Genomic DNA, 25,146 nt, shown 5'->3' with positions numbered 1-25,146 from the left:
TGGGGTGCCAACTGTGGATTTCTTGGGGTTTAAAATTGATGCATCAGGCATCCACCCCAAAGATGCTAAGATTAAGGCCATCATCGAGGCACCACAACCACAGAACAAGACGCAGTTGCAGTCATTCCTGGGACTTATTAACTTTTATCATTCGTTCTTACCCCAGAAAGCTTCGGTAGCTGAACCATTACATCGACTGTTGCTGAAAATGAATGTGTGGCGATGGGGGCAGGGGCAGCAGAAGGCTTTTGACTCCTTGCGAGGAATGCTGAGTAGCAGGAGCGTCCTTGCTCATTATGATGAGTCGAAGCCGCTGGTCCTGGCATGTGATGCCTCTCAATACGGCCTGGGGGCGGTGCTGAGTCATAGGGAACCGGATGGGTTGGAAAAGCCCATCTCTTTCTATTCCCATACGTTGTCGCCCACGGAGCGCAACTATGCTCAAATTGACAAAGAGGCGCTTGCAATTGTGGCAGGAATCAAAAAGTTCCATGATTATGTGTATGGTCGCCATTTCTCCATTGAAACGGACCACAAACCACTGTTAGGGTTGTTCAACCCGAACAAACAAACGCCACAAATTCTCTCCCCCAGAATGTTGCGTTGGTCTATATTCCTGAACGGGTTCCAGTACACCTTGACCCATGTGCCGGGGAAACGGTTGTGCCACGCTGATGCGCTGAGTCGATTGCCTCTTCCTGGCGGGAGCAATGTGGATCCTGCTTCAGCGGAGCACATAATGATGCTGGAAACACTTCCGGGGGCTCCTGTAACGGCTACTGATATAGCTGAGAAAACGAGGAAAGATGCTGTTCTCTCCCGTGTGCTCACTTGGGTGGGGAGGGGGTGGCCAGGTGGTCCGCATGAAGACAAATTCAGGCCTTATGCGACAAGGCAGCACGAGTTGTCCATGCATAAGGGTTGTCTCCTGTGGGGAGATAGGGTGATCATCCCAGCACCACTGAGAAACAGGGTTCTTGAGACGCTTCACATGGGACACCCGGGAATGGTCAGGATGAAGTCGCTAGCCCGATGCTATGTGTGGTGGCCTGGAATGGACCAGAACATAGAACAATGGGTACGAACATGCAAGGCATGCCAAGAGGTGCGGCCAGAGGTGGCCAGAGCACCAGTTCACTGGTGGGAGCAGTCCAGATCTCCCTGGAGCCGGCTGCACTTAGATTTTGCTGGGCCATTCCAGGGGAAGGTCTTTTTGGTTATCGTCGATGCATATTCCAAATGGTTAGAAGTGGCGATGGTCCCTAGCATGGCATCAGCTGCCGTAATCAAGGTGTTGAGGCAGCTGTTTGCAACCCACGGGTTACCTGAGACCATTGTATCAGATAATGGGGCAGCTTTTGTATCCCAAGAATTCAGGGCATTCTTGGCTGATAACTTCATAAGAGGGGTCACATCCGCGCCCTTTCACCCATCCTCCAATGGGCAGGCTGAGCGTATGGTAAGAACAGCCAAAGAATCCATTGCGTGCTTAATGGAGGGTAACTGGTCAGCTCGCATCGCGCGAATGTTATTTTTGCAGCATGCGACGCCGTGTACTGCGACGGGCAAGTCGCCAGCTGAGCTGCTCTTGGGTAGAAGACTGGTAATGGTGCTGGATTATGTCCACCCCGATAAAATGCCAAACCGTAATTCAAGAGTAACCCCCCAGGCTGAGGCTGACACAACAAGGTATCTCGCCCCTGAAGATCTGGTCTGGGTGAGGAACTATTCACGAGGTCCGCGGTGGGTGGCTGGTGTGGTCACCCGGACTAGTGGACCAGTGTCCTACTATGTGACCTTGGAAAATGGGCAAGTTTGGAAGAGACATATAGATCAGCTGAGGCGCCGGGCGCTCAGCAGGGAGGGGTCAGATAATTCATCCCTGGCTAACGACGCAGAACTGCAAGACCAGAGTGAAAATGGCCCAGAGGTGCAGTCACCAGGGGCTTCAGCAAATGAACCAGGGTCTGCTAGTCCTCAGGATGACGAGGTACAGGTAGGGGACCCTGCGATGTCTGGGACTCCATCTGTTCCTGACGAAACGCCTATAGCACCCCCCCCCCCACCACAGGTAACATCCAATCCAGAACCGGCAACACCTGTTGTCAGGAGATCAAGCAGAAGTTGTAGGACCCCACAGTACCTGAGAGATTACGTCTGCGGTGCTCACTAGGGGGGGAGGGGTGTTGTGTATTGAGTCAAAGGATTTTATATCTGTATTATTATTGTCTGTATTTGCATTAGGGTAAAGTAACTGCCTTTTGGTTCCAGAGGGTACAGCTACTATTGGTTCATTTAAGCTGCTGTATTTGGATCCTCTGTCTTATTGGTTTCCTCCAAAAGGCAGGACTGTGATTGCCTGATATTCTTCCCTCCAAAATGTATCCTTTCTAGCTAGTTCCCTGTCCCTATAAATGTAGCTCTCCCCTCCTCAGTTCCCAGTCTTGTTTGCTTAAATAAAGAAGTGTTACTACAGAACTGTCTCCAGCATATTATGTCAAGAGAGCTGAAATCACAAACCCCACGTCACAACACTTATGACCCAGTATGATGTCACACACCTAGGAGGGCTAACGCCACATACCTCCCCCCTTAAGAAGATTGACTCAGGAGGGATAACTTAACCTACCGTATTTTTTGCCCTATAACACGCACCTGACCATAAGACGCACGTAGTTTTTAGAGGAGGAAAAGAAGAAAAAAATATTCTAAACGAAACAGTGGATGTATGATTTTTGTGGTTCATGCTGTGGCCACAGACATGTGATCTGATGGTGAATTTGGGGTGACCCAGTGCAAAAATCCTGAGGATCCATGTGGATTGTGCTTTGTAACCACGTTTTAAGTGGGGAGGGAAGGAAAAGCACTCAAGGGACAAGGAACACGCGTGGGGTGGGTGGAGAAGGATCTTTTCGGCGAGCTGAGCGGGGAGGAGGGAGGGAAAGAGCACTGTTGCTTTAAAGCTATACATAAGGTATTTGCCCTGTGCCTGGGGTTTTTTCCATTTAACAGTTTGCCGCCTCTTCCTTCCGCTCCTTGTTTTGAGGCAGAATAGATTTGAGCAAGTGAGGAGGACTTGGATTGCAGGGGATTCGCCATTAGCTGTGTAAAAGCGCTCCTCCTTGCAGCCTTCTACTTTGTTTGTACACGTGGCTACTGGTATCAGGTTCAGTTTGAGAGATAAGCAGCAACCAGCAGCAATAGAATGGAGCACAAAAAAGCGGTAGGGGCACTAGGACCCAGACAATGCTCAAATCTATCCTGCCTGAAAACAAGCTGCAGAAGTAAAAAAGCACACTCCAGCTCCCGTCCCCAGCCGATCAGCTGAGACGGGGGGGGGGGGGGATTTGCATAGTTTTCCCCTCTCCCTCATCCCTTGCCTTCCCCAGCCTTTTTTTTTACTTCCTGGTTTTCACTGCGTTCGTGGCTCAGAGCTCGAGGTTGGGTTTTTTTTTTTTGCTGCTGGTTGCTTAATCTTTTCCCTTCCCAATCCAACCCCTCCTGTGCCCTGCCGTCCCTCTGCAGCCTCATTGCTCCGTTTAGAGAGCGCGTGGACCTTTGCTAGCTGAGGCTGCAGCAGCTGTTGCTGACTACGCAACGCTTTTAAAAGCACCTGCTGGCGTTTAACTGCCTGCCTCCTTCCGGCTGGCTATGGCTCCCGTCTGTCCCTCCTCCCGTGTAAGTGGCTGCTTCCCGCTTTGCTGCCATGGCTCTCCTTCCCTCCCTCCTCCCCGGCTCCTCCGTAGGTTGCTTTAAAGCAAGCAAAGCAGGACAGACGCTTTGCTTGACTGACGGCAGCCAGGGCTCAAGTCCAGTGCATTCGCTCCGTAACACGCACAGGCATTTTCCCTTACTTTCTAGGAGCAAAAAAGTGCGTGTTATGGAGCGAAAATTACGGTAGTTATTCTCCTGATCAATCAGCATTACATATCTATTTAAAAAAAAAAATATTTATTAAAGTTTCAAAAAAGTTACAAAAATGAAAAAAGAAAGAAAAAGAAACAAAAAATACAAAATACAGAAAAATAAAAACAATTAAAAACAAGCCGGTCTTTCCATGTCTTGTCTTTCATTTACTTGTTTCCCTGACCTCCTCACACCTCCCTTCTTTGTATTCTAGTTCAATTAGTTATTTCAGCAAATCCTTTCCATTTTTGCTTTTATCTTAATAATTTATCTTAATATATTTTAACTTTACATTCTCACCTGTTTACAATCCATTTTTACATACCCCTTTGTAACATTACTGCTAAAACCACATAACTTCATTCAAGCATCCTTCTAACATTCCTTAATTTTACAGTATTTCTGTAGATAGTCTTTAAATTTCTTCCAATCTTCTTCTACCGACTCTTCTCCCTGGTCTCGGATTCTGCCAGTCATTTCCGCCAGTTCCATGTACTCCATCACCTTCATCTGCCATTCTTCCCGGGTGGGTAGATCTTGTGTCTTCCAATACTTTGCGATAAGTATTCTTGCTGCTGTTGCGGCATACATAAAAAAAGTTCTATCCTTCTTTAACACCAATTGGCCGACCATGCCCAGGAGAAAGGCCTCTGGTTTCTTCAGGAAGGTATATTTAAATACCTTTTTCATTTCATTATAGATCATCTCCCAGAAAGCCTTAATCCTTGGGCACGTCCACCAAAGGTGAAAGAATGTACCTTCAGTTTCTTTACATTTCCAGCATTTATTTTCGGGCAAATGATATATTTTTGCAAGCTTGACTGGTGTCATGTACCACCTGTATATCATTTTCATAATATTCTATCTTAAGGCATTACATGCCGAAATTTCATACCTGTGGTCCATAACTGTTCCCAGTCAGCCAACATAATGTTATGTCCAACATCTTGTGCCCATTTAATCATAGCAGATTTCACCGTTTCATCCTGAGTGTTCCATTTCAGCAGCAAGTTATACATTCTTAATAAAATCTTAGTTTTGGGGTCTAACAGTTCTGTTTCCAATTTTGATTTTTCCACCTGGAAGCCAATTTTCTTGTCCAAATTGTATGCCTCTATTATTTGATAATAATGAAGCCAATCTCGCACTTTGTCTTTTAGTTTCTCAAAGTTCTGCAATTTCAATTTATCTCCTTCTTGTTCCAAAATTTCCCAATATTTCGGCCATTTGGCCTCCATATTGAGCTTTTTCTGAGCCTTCGCTTCCATCGGTGACAACCACATTGGGGTTATATTTTCAAGTAGGTCTTTATATCTTATCCAGACATTAAAGAATGCTTTCCTGACAATATGGTTTTTAAACGCTTTATGTGCTTTGACCTTATCATACCACAAATATGCATGCCACCCAAATACATTATTGAAACCTTCTAAGTCCAAAATGTCTGTGTTCTCAAGAAGCAGCCATTCTTTCAGCCAGCAAAATGCAGCTGATTCATAGTAAAGTTTAAGGTCTGGCAGGGCAAATCCACCTCTTTCTTTTGCATCAGTTAGTATTTTAAATTTTATTCTGGGCTTCTTGCCCTGCCAGACAAATCTAGAAATATCTCTCTGCCACTTCTTGAAACAGTCCATTTTGTCCAAAATTTGCAGTGTTTGAAACAAAAACAACATTCTTGGCAATACATTTTTATAGCAGCAATACGGCCTAGCAATGAAAGCTTCAAATTTGACCATATTTCTAAATCTTTTTTGACTTCCATCCAACATTTTTCATAGTTATCTTTGAATAAATTCACATTCTTAGCTGTCATATTAACCCCCAGGTATTTCACTTTCTTAACCAATGTTAAACTTGTCTCCTTCTGAAACCTCTCTCTCTCAATCACTGTTAGATTTTTCTCTAAAACCTTAGTTTTTAGCTTATTCAACTTAAATCCTGCAACCTGACCAAATTCTTGAATCAGTTCCAATACTCTTTTGGTGCTAGATTCTGGCTCCTGTAATGTCAATACGAGATCATCTGCAAATGCTTTCAATTTGTACTATTTGGCTCCGACTTGTATACCCTTAACCAATTGGTCCCTTCTAATCATATTTAAGAGGACCTCCAGGACCTATATAAAAAGCAATGGGGAAATTGGGCAACCTTGTCGTGTCCCTTTCTCTATCTTAAATTCCTCCGTCACCACATTATTAACAATTAGTTTGGCCTTTTGTTCAGAATATATTGCACCTATACTGTTTCCACAGCATTACATATCTAATGCAAATAAACATTTACTAATCTGTTATTACACCCTTCACATCCCACATAACATTGGTACATCAATTACTTTGTTCTGGCAAAATATACACTTATACATAAAACCTGATATATCTTAGGTATTCAGTTAACTACAGAAAAATTATAACTGTGCACTGGTTAACTTTCAACCGCAGGTCTTTTTGATAAGGCATCTGCAATGGTGTTCAGGGACCCTTTCACATTTTTAATTGTAAAATTAAAGTCTTGCAGCGATAGGGCCCACCTCATCAACTTACTGTTTTTCATTGTTCTCAGCCACAGCAAGGGTGAATGGTCAGTACATAAGATAAAAGTTCGGCCCTTATCTTATGTACTGACCATTCACCCTTGCTGTTCGGCCCCAGATGTACAGCTTCAGTTTCTATACTGCCCACACGATGGCAAGGCATTCCTTCTCGATGGTCAAAAATGTCTTTCCTTCGGAAGTAATTTCTTGCTTACGAAGGTGATCGGATGCAGGTCGTCCTTCTCTCCCTGTTGACACAGTACGGCCCCAATCCTGGCATTGGAGGCATCGGTGAAGACGGTGAACTCACGATCATAATTAGGAGCAACAAGGACTGGTCTTGACGTCAAGGCGCTTTTTAAGGCATCAAAGGCCTGCTGACACGCTGCTGTCCATTTAACCTTATCTGGCTCCTTCTTCCGAGTTAGGTCAGATAAAGGCGCTGCTAACTCACTAAATTTTGGAATAAATTTTCGATAATAACCGGCTAGTCCTAGGAAAGCTCTGACTTTCTTCTTGGAGGTAGGGGTAGGCCATTTTGAAATGGCTTCTACCTTTGTCTCTAAAGGTTTCATCACTCCTCCTCCCAACATGTGTCCCAGGTATTGAATAATCGAGCCCCCTATCTGGCATTTGCTAGCTTTGATGGTTAAGCCCGCCTCTTTAATTCGCTGTAGCACTATCCCTAAGTGCTCTTTGTGTTTATCCCAAGTTGGACTGTACACAGCAATATTGTCCAAATAAGCAACTGTGAACCCTCATAATCCGTTCAGGATTTTGTCCACCAGTCGCTGAAAAGTGGCTGGCGCATTCTTTAAACTCAAACAGCCCTATGCGACTTCTAAACACAGTTTTCTCCTGGTTCCTAGGGTCCATTTTTACTTGATAGTATCCCTTTGTTAAGTCTAGGCAGGTGATGTAATGACCCTGGCCTATAGCTTCGATCAGGTTATCTAAATGTGGCATTGGATATGCATCTGCTTTAGTGACATGGTTCAGCTTCCTATAATCCAGGCAAAATCTGATAGATCCCTCAGGTTTGTCTAACAACACTTTGGATGCTACCCAGGGGCTTTCCGAAGGGGTTATGATCCCTGCCTTCAAGATCTCCCTTACCTCATTGCTAACTTTCCCCACATATTCTCCTGTTATCGTATAGGGGGTTACAGCAATGGGCTCGGCATCCCCGGTGTCGATATGATGTACAACTCCCTTAGCTCTACCTGGAGTATTACTGAAAATTTCCTTATAATCTTGTAGGATCTGTTTAACCTCCACCTGCTGATTAAGGGTTAATGTAGGAGCTATCTTAATTTCTTGTAGATTGCACAATTGCTCCCCTCTCCCTTCCCAGCATGTTCTATCGGCTTCGTCTGGATCTTCACGTATTGCATACATTGTCCAGCCTTCTGGTCTAAGATAAGGCTTTAACATGTTCACACGAACCACCTGACGCCCTTCTTCCCCTTGTTGGATTACGTAATTTACATCACTCATTTTGGACACGATTTTGTATGGTTCCTTCCTTGCTAGTTGCATTTTATTTTCTTTGGTTGGTCTCAGTAGCAACACTTCACTATTGGGTTCAAAAGTTCTTACTCTGGCCTTTTTGTCGTACCAGGTTTTCTGCTTTGTTTGGGCTGCCTCAAAACAATTAATTAAATCAGCATCCTCTTTCTGTTCTTGGGCAAAACTAGGTTTTTGGTTTTTTGTAAAAGGAACCAGCAGGGCTTCATTTCTCCCCTCAGAGATCTGTTCCTCAGCTCTGTCTCCTTTGGCAACAGTAGCATTCCCCTCAGCATCGGGTGACTGTTGACCCCCCCCTTGGAGTGAGTAACTACAAAAGAACTCTGTTCATGCTCTAAGAGATCCCATCTGATCAGCACAGCAGTGGGAATCTCCTCAGAAATGGCAACCTGCCACTGTCCTGACCAATCTTGGAACTTAACATGGATCTCTGCAATGGGGAATACCTCAGGCTGCTTTGAAATTCCTTTTAATCGCATAACTTTCCCTGGAATTATTTTGGTGGGACAGATTATCTCTGGGTGGACAATAGTGACTTGCGAGCCTGTATCTTTTAACCCTAGAAATCTCTTCCCTTCAATCCATATAATTTCCCCAGCGTTTTTCAAAAGAAGATTGTCTTGTTTAATGGCATAGCAATGTGCCACTTTAGCCTCCACCACTTCAGCAGGCTTCGGCCTATCCTGACTAGCTTGGCTCTCCTCAGCTGCTTTGATACAATATGTTGTTTTTTTTTGGAGGGCTAATATTGACAGACTTTCCCCCTCCAGCTCTACAATTAAAATTTTTGTGGCCAAATTTTCCACATCCCCAGCATTTCAGTTCTTTGGGATTTGTATAATTTGTTTTCCACCCTTTCTCCTCAGTGAGACTGGTGTTTGCTTGGGCCTTGTCATTTTGCCCTTTTGACAATGGCCTATTTCCCTTGTCTGTCTTTGAAGATGGGTTTCCCTTTGCCTGTTGGAATCTATTTCTGGCAGTCCCCCACACTTTCCCGCCAAAACTTGGTTCATCAAACCTATGGTCCCTTATTTCATTTATTTGGTCAGCTAAGTTAGCGGCTTCTTGAAGCGATCAAGGGTGTCTTTCCTTTATAAGATATTTTAATTGGCCGTTTATCATTTCATAAAATTGTTCCAGAGCAAACACTTCTCTGATTTTTGGAACGGAGTCTGCCCTCTCCTGTTCTAACCATTTTGTGAGGTAGTTTGAGATTTTAGCCCCAAGCTGAGCGTATGTTTCCTCCCTCACTTCAGTCACACTTCTAAATTTCTTTCTCAGTTGTTCTGGGATAATCCCAAACCTGGTGTATATTAGTTGCTTAAACATATCAACATTTTTGGATTGGTCCTCAGTCATTTGGGCATAGATTTCAGCTAATGCACCACTTATTTTGGCTCTAAGTATCTTCATCTTTCACTTGAAAATCTTGACAAGCTCTTTCAAATGATATAATAAAAGCCTCAGGGCTATCTTTTTCCTTAAACACAGGAAAACGCTTTAAATCTACCTTCACCTGAGTTTGACTACTGGTGTTATTACTATTATTTTGATTTTCCATAGCTGCTAATTCCAGTTTCCTCATCTCCAGCTGAAATTGCATTCTTTCACTCTCACTTTCCCTCTCCTGCTCAGCTCTCATTCTTTCGCTCTCCTGCTCAGCCCTAATTCTTTCGCTCTCACTTTCAGCTTTAATTCTTTCTATTTCTAGTACAGATCTAATCTTTTCTAATTCCAATTTATATTCTTGTTCTAACTTCCAATTTACAAAGTCTTCAGAGAATTTTGGACCTCCTGCCTCAGGTTGAATGTTAGTTACATTTTCTAAACACTGTTCTTCCCTCTGAGGATTTCCATTCTCCTCTCCTTCAGAACTTTCATAAGTTGTTTCCCTCACGGGGTTTCTTATCTTTTTGGGCGGCATAATGTGTGAGCGAGAATTGTCAGTAAATTAACAAAATAAGAGAACTTTCCTCTCAGTACCGTTCCCTCTGGCTAGGCTTCTCTCAAGACTCTGGTCCCAAAGTTCTGCTATGGGTTTTCTCTCTAACCCTTTAAGCTTACTTCCTCTGACCACGAGCCTAAACCCTCTGCCAGAACAGATTTTGAGCTCTCTTTTTCCTTGTTATTTTGGCTTTGCGGCTTACCTTGGGTATTTTACAACTACACACTCAGGCTAGGTAATCACTTCACAGATTCACCCTTCCCCCTCCAAGTGTATTGTTTTCCCCAACACAGGCGTATCTATCTGATCCCGCCTCAAATCCCATGTTTTTTAAAGATATTTATTGAAGTTTCAAAAAAGGTTACAAAAAAGGTTACAAAATAAGAAAAACAAGAGAAAAACAAAAAATACAAAGTACAGAAAAATGAAAAACAGTTAAAAACAAATCAATCTTTTCGTAACTTATCTTTCATTTACATATTTCCTTGACCTCCTCACACCTCCCTTTTTTGTATTCCAGTTCAATTAGTTAATTCAGCAAATCCTTTCCCTCCTTATTTTTATCTTATTCCTCTACCTTAATGTATTTATAACTTTACATTCTCACCTGATAACAATCCATTTTTGCATACTCCTTTATAACATTACTGCTAGAACCACTTAACTTCATGCCAACATCATTCTAACATTCATTAATTTTGCAGTATTTATGTAAATAGTCTTTAAATTTCTTCCAATCTTCTTCCACCAACTCTTCTCCCTGGTCTCGGATTCTGCCAGTCATTTCCGCCAGTTCCATATAGTCCATAACTTTCATCTGCCATTCTTCCAGGGTGGGTAGATCTTGTGTCTTCCAATACTTTGCAATGAGTATTCTTGCTGCTGTTGTAGCATACCTAAAAAAAGTTCTATCCTTCTTTAACACCAATTGGCCGACCATGCCCAAGAGAAAGGCCTCTGGTTTCTTCAGGAAGGTATATTTAAATACCCCTTTCATTTCATTATATATCATCTCCCAGAAAGCCTTAATCTTTGGGCACGTCCACCAGAGGTGAAAGAATGTACCTTCATTTTCTTTACATTTCCAACATTTATTGTCGGGTAAATGGTAGATTTTTGCAAGCTTGACTGGTGTCATGTACCACCTGTATATCATTTTCATAATATTCTCTCTTAGGGCATTACATGCCGTAAATTTCATACCTGTGGTCCATAACTGTTCCCAGTCAGCCAACAAATGTTATGTCCGACATCTTGTGCCCATTTTATCATAGCAGATTTCACCGTTTCATCCTGAGTATTCCATTTCAACAGCAAGTTATACATTCTTGATAATATCTTGGTATTGGGATCTAACAGTTCTGTTTCCAATTTTGATTTTTCCACCTGGAAGCCAATTTTCTTGTCTAGATTGTAAGCCTCCTTTATTTGATAATAATGAAGCCAATCTCGCACTTTGTCTTTTAGTTTCTCAAAGCTTTGCAATTTCAATTTATCTCCTTCTTGTTCCAAAATTTCCCAATATTTCGGCCATTTGGCCTCCATATTGAGCTTTTTCTGAGCCTTCGCTTCCATCAGTGATAGCCACCTTGGGGTTTTATTTTCAAGTAAGTCTTTATATCTTATCCAGACATTGAACAATGCTTTCCTGACAATATGGTTTTTAAATGCTTTATGTGCTTTGACCTTGTCATACCACAAATATGCATGCCACCCAAATACATTATTGAAACCTTCTAAATCCAAAATGTCTGTGTTCTCAAGAAGCAGCCATTCTTTCAGCCAGCAAAATGCAGCTGATTCATAGTAAAGTTTAAGGTCTGGCAGGGCAAATCCACCTTTTTCTTTTGCATCAGTTAGTATTTTAAATTTTATTCTGGGCTTCTTGCCCTGCCAGACAAATCTAGAAATATCTCTCTGCCACTTCTTGAAACAGTCCATTTTGTCCAAAATTTGCAATGATTGAAACAAAAACAACATTCTTGGCAATACATTCATTTTTATAGCAGCAATACGGTCTAGCAAGGAAAGCTTCAAATTTGACCATATTTCTAAATCCTTTTTCACTTCTGACCAACATTTTTCATAGTTATCTTTAAATAAATTCAAGTTCTTAGCGGTCATATTAACCCCCAGGTATTTTACTTTCTTGACCAATGTTAAACCTGTATCCGTCTGAAACCTCTCTTTCTCAATCGGTGTTAGAGTTTTCTCTAGAACCTTAGTTTTTAACTTATTCAACTTAAATCCTGCAACCTGACCAAATTCTTGAATCAATTCCAATACTCTTTTAGTGCTAGATTCTGGCTCCTGTAATATCAGTACTAGATCGTCTGCAAATGCTTTCAATTTATACTGTTTGGCTCCGACTTGTATACCTTTGACCAGTTGGTCCCTTCTGATCATATTTAGGAGAACCTCCAGGACCGAAATAAAGAGCAATGGGGAAATTGGGCAACCTTGTCGTGTCCCTTTCTCTATCTTAAATTCCTCCGTCACCACATTGTTAACAATTAGTTTAGCCTTTTGTTCTGAATAAATTGCACCTACACCATTTCCAAAACCTTGACCAACCCCCATCCCCTGAAGATTTTTCTTCATAAAACTCCAGGAAATATTGTCGAAAGCTTTCTCCGCATCTACAAATATTAAAACTGCCTTAGTATTTATGTTCATTTGTAATTTTTCACTGCTGCCGTCGCTTTTTTGGTGACTAGGCGCAACAATCTAAATATCCCACCACAGGGTACTGAATGGATTTCACAGGCGTATTGATGTTATCCCACAGCTGCCGACACTTTCGTGGCGTTCGCACAGGGTCCCTGGACGTTTGACCGTCTATTGATCCCTGTGCCACCACTGGATCGCTTCCCCGCTGCCACCAACCCGTTTCTCTCGGGTACACACTACATCTAGACAGTTGTTAACATTAAACCAAATAAACAACTTTATTTTATAAGCATTAACAAGTTTATGGTTTCAGATAATTTTTCTTGTCAGTTTCTTAACCTTAGTTTCATTACCGCCCTATACCTTCCTAATACCTTCTAACTGATTATCCCAGCTGTTTAACTGACTCCTCTTAACAGATTCTCTCACTCTCTCGCATCAAACTAGCCCAACCCACAGACTTATCCTCCCTCTCCCTTCTCTAACTCCAGACTCACTTCTTAACAACTCTAACTCCTCCCCTTGGGTTCCTACTGGTTAATCATTTTACACTTAGTTAACCCTTTCCTTATGACCCAGTATGATGTCATACACCTAGGAAAGCAAACGCCACAGGCCTCCTTAAATATTTTATGGGGGGGGGAGACGCCTAGGTCTTTAAACATTGGTACCTATTCCTACACCCACAGGTCTCAGGATGGTTACAACATAAAAACACAAAACACCACATGTTCAAAAGGCATTAGATGTCAATCAGCCAAACGCCAGGTAATAAAGGTGTGGATTTCTTAGCTCCTAAAGCTGTAAAATGGTTTTTCCAACCTTTGAATGGATTCTTTTATGGGAAGTGAGATGGGAGTTCTTCCTGAAGCTCTTTCCACATTCCACACACTGATAGGGTTTCTCCCCTGTATGAATTCTTTGATGGAAAGTGAGACTGGAGCTATGAGTGAAGCTCTTTCCACATTCTACACACTGATAGGGTTTCTCCCGTGTATGAATTATGTGATGACAAGTGAGAGAGGAGCTCTGACTAAAGCTCTTTCCACATTCCATGCACTGATAGGGTTTCTCCCCTGTATGAATTCTTTGATGAGAAGTGAGACTATTGCTGTGACTAAAGCTCTTTCCGCATTCCATGCACTGATAGGGTTTCTCCCCTGTATGAATTCTTTGATGAGAAGTGAGCATGTACTTCTTCCTGAAGCTCTTTCCACATTCCACACACTGATAGGGTTTCTCCCCTGTATGTATTCTTTGATGGGAAGTGAGATGGTAGTTCTTCCTGAAGCTCTTTCCACATTCCACACACTGATAGGGTTTCTCCCCTGTATGAATTCGCTTATGGGAAGTGAGATCGGAGTTCTGACTGAAGCTCTTTCCACATTCTACACACTGATAAGGTTTCTCACCTGTATGAATTTTTTGATGGGAAGTGAGATGGGAGCTCTTCATGAAGCTCTTTCCACATTCCACACACTGATAGGGTTTCTCCCCTGTATGAATTCTTTGATGGCAAGTGAGATCGCAGCTCTTCCTGAAGCTCTTTCCACATTCCACACACTGATAGGGTTTCTCCCCTGTATGAATTCTTTGATGGGAAGTGAGATGGGAGCTCTGACTGAACCATTTTCCACATTCCACACACTGATAGGGTTTCTCCCCTGTATGAATTCTTTGATGGGAAGTGAGAGAGTAGCTATTCCTGAAGCTCTTTCCACATTCCACACACTCATAGGGTTTCTCGCCTGTATGAATTCTTTGATGGGAGGTGAGAGCGGAGCTATCAGTGAAGCTCTTTCCACATTCCACACACTGATAGGGTTTCTCCCCTGTATGAATTCTTTGATGGCAAGTGAGATCGCAGCTCTTCCTGAAACTCTTTCCACATTCCACACACCGATATGGTTTCTTTCCAATGAGATTTTGTTGATGGGAAGTGGAATGGGAGCTCTGATTGCAGTTTTCTCCACACTCTAAATTTTTACGTGGCTTCTCCTCTCTGGGGATTTTATCGTGGTCACCTTTGTTCTCAATTTCCGATTCATCACAATCTGCAATGCAGACAAAAAGGGGTTAGACACTCATGAACAAATGGAGAAGAACTGAAGGGAGCTCGGGGGGGGGTGTTCATTACCTCTGTTGTTTGTCATTAACCAACATATTTATTATGAGATTCTGATGTGTTGTTGAATGTTGCTTTGTTTGATATACAGTAGTGGTCAAAATTGCGGAAGCCTTTTGGAGAAAAATGTATTTCAGAGGCTTGATGGCTCAAAACTCTGCTTCTTTTGGAGTAATATTCTAAAATTATATATCAATGGAAAGATAATTTAATCAAGAATGCAATTCAACAAAGTTTGTTTAATTATCTGTATTCTATCAAACATTATAGCCAAAAAAACAGAAAAAGGAACCACAACTTGCTTAGGTTGACTTTTTTCAGTGTGTTACGTGATTGCTAACAAGTTGGTTGGTTTTCTGTCTTCTTTCATTTAGTCAGGTTGAAAAACATAATAAAATTAAAGAAATGGCACAAACATGACAGAAGAATATCATCTGGGTGTATACAAGATGACATGGTGCAATGTAATGTGAAGTTGAGTGCAAGGATTGGTCGAAATGTTAGAATTCTAAGGAAAAAGCCATTGTTATCTATCAAGCAAAGCTTGAAAGACTAAATGGTCCCAAATACATAAAGGAAATACTTTAGCCCAAACTGAAGCCTTCCGGAGGTGATCTTTTCCCTGATACTAAAGCATATATATATATATAATTTATTTATTTATTTTTCTTTCTATTTCAACAAGATTCAGCTCCATGTCATGTTGCTGCTGTGTGCAAACGGTGCTTTCAAGATAATACTATTCCACTGCCAGAATGTCCTGGGAATTGCTCAGATTTTAACCCAATCGGAAATCTATGGGGCCGCCTAAAGAAACTTGTTAATCAAAGGCAACCCAGCAATAAAGCCCAATTAACAGAGGCAATAATTCAGTCTTGGTTTCACATTCTCACAGCTGCAGAACTAAAAACTTCATGGGAAGGCGTTGTAAGGCCGTAATTAAAGCTAATTAATTAATTAAAGTAATTAATTAAATTAATTAAATTAATTAATTAATTTTAATTAATTAAAACCCCTTCATGGATCACTGCCTTGCCGTGGCGAAGGGGCTTGAATAACTCAGAGAAGCTATGAGCTATGCCATGCATATGCCATGCATATGACGGACAGGTCATAGTGGAGAGTTTTGACCAAACGTGATCCACCTGGAGCTGGAACCGGCAAGCCACTCCAGTATCCCTGCCAAGAAAACTCCATGGACAAAGACAACAGGTATATAAAAGTTATGACGCTGGAAGATGAGCCCCTCAGGTCGGAAGACATCCAACATGCTACTGAGGAAGAGCGGAGGACAAGTACAAGTAGATTCAGAGCTGATGAAGCGGCTGGGCCAAAGCCGAAAGGACGCTCACTTGCAGATATGCCTGGAAGCGAAAGGAAAGTCCAATGCTGTAAAGAAAAATATTGCATAGGAACCTGGAATGTAAGAACCATGAACCTGGGTAAGTTGGATGTGGTCAAAAATGAGATGGCAAGAATATTGACATCCTGGCAGACCTTTTAACATCAATCACAGTAATCCAAGTTTATGCACCAACCACTGGTGCTGAAGAAACTGAAATTGACCAATTCTATGAAGACTTACAACACCTTATAGAAGTGACACCAAAGAAGGATGTTCTTCTCATTATAGGGGATTAGAATGCTAAAGTAGGGAGTCAAGAGATAAAAGGAACAACTGGCAACTTTGGCCTTGGAATTCAAAACGAAGCAGGGCAAAGGCTAATAGAGTTCTGCCAAGAGAACAAGCTGGTCATCACAAACACTCTTTTCCAACAACACAAGAGATGACTCTACACATGGACATCACCAGATGGGCAGCATTGAAATCAGATTGATTATATTCTCTGCAGCCAAAGATGGAGAGTCAGCAAAAACAAGGCCTGGAGCTGACTGTGGCTCAGATCATCAGCTTCTTATAGCAAAATTCAAGCTTAAACTGAAGAAAGTAGGAAAAACCACTGGGCTGGTAAGATACAATCTAAGTCAAATCCCTTATGAATACACAGTGGAAGTGAGGAACAGGTTTAAGGATTTAGATTTGGTGGACAGAGTGCCTGAAGAACTATGGATGGAGGCTCATAACATTATACAGGAGGCAGCAACTAAAACCATCCCAATGAAAAGGAAATGCAAGAAAGCAAAGTGGCTGTCCAATGAGGCCTTACAAATAGCGGGGGAGAGAAGGCAAGCAAAATGTGAGGGAGATAGTGAAAGATACAGGAAATTGAATGCAAATTTCCAAAAAATAGCAAGGAGAGACAAGAAGGCCTTCTTAAACGAGCAATGCAAAGAAATGGAGGAAAACAATAGAATGGGAATAACCAGAGATCTGTTCAAGAAAATTGGAGATATGAAAGGAACATTTCGTACAAAGATTACCATAATAAAAGACAAAAGTGGAAAGGACCTAACAGAAGCAGAAGACATCAAGAAGAGGTGGCAAGAATACACAGAGGAACTATACCAGAAAGAAATGGATGCCTCGTATACCCCAAGTAGTGTGGTTGCTGACCTTGAGCCAGACATCCTGGAGAGTGAAGTCAAATGGGCCTTAGAAAGCACTGCTAATAACAAGGCCAGTGGAAGTGATGATATTCCAGCTGAACTATTTAACATTTTAAAAGATGATGCTGTTAAGGTGCTACACTCAATATGCCAGCAAATTTGGAAAACTCAGCAGTGGCCAGAGGATTGGAGAAGATCGGTCTACATCCCAATCCCAAAGAAGGGCAGTGCCAAAGAATGCTCCAACTACCACACAATTGCACTCATTTCACACGCTAGCAAGGTTATGCTTAAAATCCTACAAGGCAGGCTTAAGCAGTATGTGGACCGAGAACTCCCAGAAGTGCAAGCTGGATTTAGGAGGGGCAGAGGAACCAAAGACCAAATTGCAAACATGCGCTGGATTATGGAGAAACTAGAGAGTTCCAGAAAGACATCTACTTCTGCTTCATTGACTATGCAAAAGCCTTTGACTGTGTCGACCACAGCAAACTATGGCAAGTTCTTAAAGAAATGGGAGTGCCTGATCACCTCATCTGTCTCCTGAGAAATCTCTATGCGGGACAAGAAGCTACAGTTAGAACTAGATATGGAACAACTGACTGGTTCAAAATTGGGAAAGGAGTATGGCAAGGCTGTATATTGTCTGCCTGCATATTTAACTTATATGCAGAATTCATCATGCGGAAGGCTGGGCTGGATGAATCCCAAGCCGGAATTAAGATTGCTGGAAGAAATATCAACAACCCCAGATATGCAGATGACACAACCTTGATGGCAGAAAGTGAGGAGGAATTAAAGAACCTTTTATTGAGGGTGAAAGAGGAGAGCGCAAAATATGGTCTGATGCTCAACATCAAAAAAACGAAGATCATGGCCACTGGTCCCATCACCTCCTGGCAAATAGAAGGGGAAGAAATGGAGGCAGTGAGAGATTTTACTTCCTTGGGCTCCATGATCACTGCAGATGGTGATAGCAGTCACGAAATTTAAAGATGCCTGCTTCTTGGGAGAAAAGCAATGACAAACCTAGACAGCATCTTAAAAAGTAGAGACATCACCTTGACAACAAAGGTCCGTACAGTTAAAGCTACGGTTTTCCCAGTAGTGATGTATGGAAGTGAAAGCTGGACCATAAAGAAGGCTGATCGCAGAAGAATGGATGCTTTTGAATTATGGTGCTGGAGGAGACACTTGAGAGTCCCATGGACTGCAAGAAGATCAAACCTATCCAATCTTAAGGAAATCAGCCCTGAGTGCTCACTGGAAGGACAGACCCTGAAGCTGAGGCTCCAATACTTTGGCCACCTCATGAGAAGAGAAGACTCCCTGGAAAAGACCCTGATGTTGGGAAAGATGGAGGGCACAAGGAGAAGGGGATGACAGAGGACAAGATGGTTGGACAGTGTTCTCGAAGCTATGAGCATGATTTTTACCAAACTGCGGGAGACAGTGGTAGACAGGAGTGCCTGGCGTGCTCTGATCCCTGGGATTATGAAGAGTCGGACACGACTAAGCGATTAAACAACAACAACGACATTACTCCACAGAAAAGTGGTGTTATGAGCCATCAAACCTCAGAAATACACTTTCCACAAAAGGTTTCCACAATTTTGGCCACCAGTATAAGTTGCTCATTTTAAGTTAATGTTCTCTTTATATGGGATCAGAATATTATTATTGATGTTTCATGTTTATATATGTGTTGGAAGCCGCCCAGAGTGGCTGGGGCAACCCAGCCAGATGGGCAGGGTAGAAATAAAAATGTCAGCTTTGTTCCGGAGCTGACAGAGGCTGGAATGTATGAAAGCAGGCAAAGAGAGATAAGGACACTGGAATGTGAGCTGGAATGTGAGAGGGAGGAGGGGCAGCCGAGTGGCAGAGCTTCAGAGAACAGAGAGCAGGCAGCAGATAGCAAAGATCCACAAAATACCAATCTTAGCTCAGAGACAGAAGGGGAGAGGCCAGGAATAGCTAGCCCAAAAACTCGAAGGCGCGAAAAGGTCAGTGAGAGGAGGGGAAAGAGCAGAAGCGAAAGGGTTTTTTCCCCTGTTGGAAGAAGAGGAAGGGGCGGAGTTTAGACTTGGCAACTGCAAACTTGAAGTCAGACACGGAGTGAAAGAGCTCCGGAGTGATTTATGTGTTTGAGCAATAAACCTGAGATAATTACTGCCGGTGTCTCACTTCTGTGGGAGAGCCAAGCCATTACAAAAAATTATTATTATTACTACAGTGGTACCTGTTCTGGAAAAAATTAAGTTTGTAAACCGAGGTACCATTCTATCATCCTCATCACTGCTACTGCTACCTGAGATTCCATAAGCCTAGCTCTTCTCTGGGATGGATTTTGTTTGGCCCAGTCATGTCATCCCCTCCATCTCCAATGCCAATCCTTGGTCTCTCCCACAAACGTGGGAGGACTCTGGCTGTTAATAATTTCAGATTTATTGCTAAAACAACAAACTTGGACGGAGCTCCTCTACTCACCGTCCTCCCCACAAGATGGAGTTGCCCAGACTGAGCTCCTCCCCCTTCCCCAGCACGGAAGCCCCCACCTTCTCTTCCAGTATCTTTTGTGCTCAGATCCTACGAGATTTGGCAGAGAATGCTTCCTGCATTCCAATGTCTGACTCACTCCTATTGCTCTCACACAGCTGTCTGTCACTCTGTCTCTGTTTTTCTTCTCCCCTTTGTTCAGAGCTCAGATGACAGTTCCTCTCCCCCTCCTCTCTGCCTTCCGCTGCTAACTCTCCTCTCCCTAGGCCTGCTTCTTCTCTGGCTGGCAGCACCTGAGCTTCGCTGCCAGTCGTCGCTTTGGTCAACCCAAGACTGACAAAACAAAAACCTGAAGCTACTTATCTTTCCTAACAATTCTGAAGCTGACATTTAAGATGGCCTCGGAAGTTCAGAGCAGCCTGGGGGCCGCTGGGGCGCCTTGGAAGATGGTGGATATTAACATCTATCCAGCTCGCAAGAGGTAATTAGAGGCTGATTATGGGGAGAGATGCAGTTTTCACCCACTGTTGCCATAAATCACCCCCGAGTTTGGAAGAAGGAGGGGGTGAGGCACTGGGTGCACAACCCTCGGCGGGCCTCGGAACTCCTCCGAAGCTACTTCCAGGTGCGAAACTAGTTGCGTTACTTAAAAGGAAAAAAATTGGTGAAAGATAACGCACAGGCTTCAAGAGAGGCAGGATATTTTTATCTGCTAACAATTTTACCACTGAAATGAAGAAGACTGAGACGGAAGATTACATCAAAGTACTACAGACATGGTATGTGGAATGGAATGCAACGGAACTGAAAGGGGGAGGAAATGACTTTTTATTTTTTTTGCTCTATGTGATTAACTAATAACCCTAACTAATAAGAAGAAGTTCAGACCAGCCCAATTGTGGTAGAAAAAGGAATAATTTGAGGAAGATTGTTCAAAGAAAAAACTGTAATTTACTCTTTATTGTGGGGGTGTTAATTTCCCAGGTGTTATAGGGGGCGCTGTTGAGCTCTGTAAAAATAGATGAGGTTGGTCCCATAGAGGTATTTTTTGAATTTCCAGGCAGATATGACGATCCCACAGGGAGGCTTACCAAGAGAGGCCACGATCCCACGATTCTCCTCCATGACGTCCTTATGCAGAGCTCTCTGGTCAGGATCAAGCATCGCCCACTCCTCGTCCGTGAAATGAACAGCAACATCTTGAAAGCACACTGGACCCTAAAAGAAAAAGGGAAATGTCCTTTTTTGAGACAGCAGAAATATGATCTGCTACACAATGCTCTGTTGTTTCCTTCCTGTACATTGCGGTGTTGTTTCAATAGGATTGCTTTGCTTCACATTTTAAATATGGATGCTTATTTTATTCTGCGTTCTAATAATGGGTATTCGTCTTTGTGCAAATAGGTGGTACTCCACAATGTATCTTCCAATTCATTCTGCCTACGCAAGCATTCCAGTTTCCCCAATGGAAGGGTCCACTTTTTCCTCTCCTCGTGAGCTGTTCTGGGGAGTTCCCTCCCAATGCCCTAGAGCCAAATTCCAGGAGTTCATGGGGGCATGGAGAGGGGGAGGAATGTGGAGCAAGCCCCATTTTGCAGTAGATGGGGCTGGTTAGGTGAATCCAGGCCACTATTTGTTCTCATTTGTCCACTGCTTAGAAACCGATTTTAGCATTCAGTGATCAATCTAGAAATAAAATAAGCCTATTTTAAATGGCCATCTGTCTTGGATGATCTAGCAGAGATTCCTGCATTGCACGGGGTCTCCTGGCTCTGAGAGACAAGCAGGGAGGGTGGCTTCTGGCAAAAGGAGAGGGAGCCACCTGTGGCTCTTCCTTATCCTGACTCACCTCTGCCTCTTGACCTTCCTCTCCCACTCGCCTCTTTCCTCTTCTGCCTCTGATTCTGCACTGCATTCTGCCACAGAGTCTCCCAGCTCACTAAGCCCTGTAAGCCCTTCAGCTTCTGACACCTCCTCTTCCCAGGTTTCTCCATCTTGCCCCTCTGACCACCCATCCTTCCTCCACCTCCACTTCTTGGGCTCTGAGCCGTCTCCCCTTCCTGGTTCCCCAGCTGCTTCCTCCCGCCATTCCTCTGTGCCCAACCAGTCCATGACATTGCTCCATCCCCCGGCCTCTGTCCCCACAAGGCAGCTTCCACTGACCTGATCTGGTTCCACAGCCGCTGCTTCCCTTCTGCCCCCATGAAAAGACAGATCAGGAGGTCTTGCCGGCATCCTTCTGTCACCTGCACGAGAAAAAAGGTAAACGACGCCAGGAGTGCCGGCTTCTCTCACAGGTGAAACAGGGCATCTCTAACTACAGATGGGCTTTTGAGAAAGCCTTACCTGCTGAGAGCATTTGGATGTTTGTGGCCATTTCATATGTTTGTTGTGCAGAAATACATCTCCCCTCCTCTGGACCCTTGTTCCCAACTGTCTCCCCCCAAAGCAAGATGAAAAGAACCCTCAGATGAGTTGGAAAACCAACAGAATGAGGCCAAACAGGGCAAAAGCCACCTTCCTCCTTACCCAGTGGCCTCTCTCTGGTGTCCAACGGAGGCCTCTCTGCCTCACAGGAATCCAGGTCCATTTCTGCAAAGAGATCCTTTCCCTGAAAAAGAAACAAGGATTCAAAACAGAGAATGGGGAGAAAGACTGCGAGATCTCATTCCATGGATGCTTTCCCAGAAAACGGATGGGCCATCAGCAGACCATTATGGGATGTTCTCTGTCCTGTTTGGAGCCCCTTGGGAGTATCCAGAGGAAAGTCTCTCTCACCTGCTTTCTCTCCTCTGCCTGACTCAGGAGGAAACCTTCGGCCAGGGCCACCGCCTGGGAACTGGTCTCTGCTCCGCATTCCCTCACCCAGCTCTCCATCTCCGGGGGAAGGACAGCCAGGAACTGCTCCAAGATCACCAGGTCCAGCATCTCAGCTTTCGTGTGCCTTTCCGGCTTCAGCCACTGGCGGCAAAAGTGGTAGAGTCGACTGCAAATCTCTCGGGGTCCTTTGGCCTCCTGGCAGCAGAACTGCCTCAACTGCTGGCTCTGCACCTCTGAGCATAGAGTGTCCTCCTCACCCAGGATCTTCTGCACTGGGTTTTCCCAGAATCCCCCATTGCTCTCCGTTTGGCTGGCATGGCCTCTTCGTGCCTCAGGGCCAGCTGAGTCTCGCTCATCCATCTGTGCTCTCAGGAAGCCTCTGAGAGATCGGAAGGAACCCTTTGGTCTTCTGACAAGTTCTGTCCGTCTTAATGAGAGGCTCTAGCAAATCCTACAAAGCAAATACATTATTCTGTTACAGAATTTGTAGGACGGGGAAAAATGGTTCCCTGAGCAAGCATGGATGAGTCTTGCTGGGAACCAGGGCTGGACTGCACCGCATCCCAGACCATGAGCTATCTTTTTGAAAAGAAAGAGCAGGAAGAGGAGAAGAACTAAGTCTCTCGCCTTCTAGCAATGCAAAATGTGGAGGCCACTGAAGGGATTTCTGGGAGTTTAATCAACCTGGTTTCTGCAGCCTTCCAGTCAATGCATGAAGTCAGAACCAACTGACAAGAGAATCGTTTGTATCTTGTGAAAATGGATGCTTGGCTCTAGTGGGGATCCTCACCCTGGGGTCCTTAGGAGTTGCTCACCACCCCCACTCCCCTGCTTCTGTCTCCTTTTCTTGCATTTGGACTCTCTGCCGCTCTCCAGACAGACTCCTGGGGTGGGGTCCCTTTTTATTTGCTCTGAGGGCCAGGTATGTATCTGAACAACCCCCTAAAGGCCAAGTGGGCAGGGCCAAAGACATCTCCATTGAAATTTAGGTGGGTAATTTTTTATTTTAATATTATTATTACTATTATTATTATTATTCTGTACAATAGCTTAACACACACACAGCCATTCATGCCAAAGTCCCTGGAGGCTTGGTGAGTAGCAGCGCCCATTTCCAGCTTCTATTCCAGCAACAATCCCTTTGGGACAGAGAGGATGTGGTCCTGGGATGCCATGCTCTGGGTGCGAGGGGATTGATGCAGTGGCCTCCATGTGGAGCTGCCCTTGGAGACGACTGGGAAACTGGTTTGCAATGCAGCAGCCAGAATATGGGCTGGGATCCCTCTCTTTATTCCTGGCCTTTCTCTCCCACCTTTCCTTCCTTCCTTCCTTCCTCCATGTGGGGTTTTATTTGGGGGGGGGGAGGTTAGTCCACCTCCTCGTCCGGCTTTGGAAAACCATTTGCACATGTTTCCTCTGTTGTGCAATGAGGCTGAGCGGTGTCACTCAGAGTTAAAGTCCCAGGAACTCCTTTGTTTAAAGAAGGGAGATTTTTTCAGAAAGGGGGGGCGGAGGGCCATTTGAGTTTGGGATCCTCTGATCTCCAGGAAGGAGAGCGTGGCAGACCTGGCCCCTCCCTGATCAGGCCCCCCCAGGCATCCTCCCCTGCTGCAGCCCTGGGACCCCCCCTCTCCCCACTGCACCCTCTGGGGGGAGAGAGAGGAGACTCACCAGATCCCAGGAGGGGACAGCGAGGCAGCCCTTGCAGGAGAGACCCCAAAGCAAGGAAAGGACTGGGGAGGGAGGGGCCTTGGCTCTGGAGGACCTGGTCCCCTCTTGCTTCCTGTCCTCTCTAGGAAGGCAGCTCACTTCCCTTTAACTCTTGCCAAGCCGAGTCTCTGCAGCTCAGCCCTCTCTCGCTTGGCAGAACCTCAGATTTCTATTATTTTTTATGGATTTAGGGGGCCACTGCTCCCCTGGCTATGCCAATGCCCAGATATCCTTTTGAGGGTGAGGCTCTTGGATGGACTCTGAACATCTCCCTCCCTTGGCCAGAAACCAGAGGAAGAGCTTGCAGGGAAAAGGGCTTTGCAGGAGGCAAGGAAGCTCCTCCTAGAATTCTGGAGTGGAGAGATAGGAGGGGATCCCAGGGTCATCTAGTCCAACCCCCAGCAATGCAGGAATCTCAGCTAAAGCATCCATGGCAGATGGCCCTCCGATCTCTGCTTAGAAACCTCCAAGTGAAGCCTTAATTACTTGGGATCCATTTGCCCGCTTACCCAGGACGTAGAGGAGCAAAAAAAAAAGCACCAGGGATTCAGTTCCTTCGGAGAAAAAAATTTATTGTGATCTGTGCAGAGGCAACCAGCGGAATTGCTTCCAAAGGCTGGCGGCCCCTAATACACGTAAGCAAGCAATATTTATACCCCTGCAGCACCTCCCGACCACCCCCCACCAGTAACTCATCGAAATGAAGCCTTATTTACCTCAGGGATCCAGAGGCCCGCCAACCCCGGGCCGCGGAGGGAAACAAAAGTTCCAAGGAGACGAAGGTTCAAAGAAAAGAGATATATTCAAAACTGTATGCAGGGGCAACCAGCAGAATAACTTCTGAAAACTGGCTGCGTCACATAGCTTCAGGCAACAACATTTACACTTACACCCCACCCTGGCAGT

The 25,146-nt window shown here is 44.2% G+C and overlaps 1 protein-coding gene across 1 annotated transcript; it reads right to left on the bottom strand.

Moving 5' to 3' along the window:
- Nucleotides 1-12,831: 12,831 nt before the first annotated feature.
- LOC310760755 (uncharacterized protein) lies at nt 12,832-24,292 on the bottom strand. Its single transcript, XM_083609893.1, has 6 exons — nt 24,202-24,292; nt 22,489-22,981; nt 22,240-22,321; nt 21,874-21,956; nt 20,802-20,928; nt 12,832-14,635 (listed from the first exon to the last, which is right to left on the bottom strand). The coding sequence occupies exons 2-6, from the start codon at nt 22,888-22,890 to the stop codon at nt 13,377-13,379; spliced, it is 1,953 nt and encodes a 650-aa protein (XP_083466019.1). The 5' UTR covers nt 22,891-22,981; nt 24,202-24,292; the 3' UTR covers nt 12,832-13,376.
- Nucleotides 24,293-25,146: the final 854 nt, after the last annotated feature.

This window comes from Podarcis filfolensis, assembly GCF_964270895.1.
Source record: "Podarcis filfolensis genome assembly, chromosome: 4".
NCBI lineage: Eukaryota > Metazoa > Chordata > Lepidosauria > Squamata > Lacertidae > Podarcis > Podarcis filfolensis.
This window is presented reverse-complemented; position numbering and strand designations above follow the sequence as displayed.

What these genes read in the sequence shown, in the direction of transcription:
- LOC310760755 (XM_083609893.1), bottom strand. Translation starts at nt 22,890, where the DNA reads ATGGATGAGCGAGACTCAGCTGGCCCTGAGGCACGAAGAGGCCATGCC. An exon ending in AGGCAGAGGAGAGAAAGCAG is followed by an intron (nt 22,322 to 22,488) that starts GTGAGAGAGACT and finishes TTTCTTTTTCAG; the next exon opens with GGAAAGGATCTCTTTGCAGA. An exon ending in CACCAGAGAGAGGCCACTGG is followed by an intron (nt 21,957 to 22,239) that starts GTAAGGAGGAAG and finishes TTTCTCGTGCAG; the next exon opens with GTGACAGAAGGATGCCGGCA.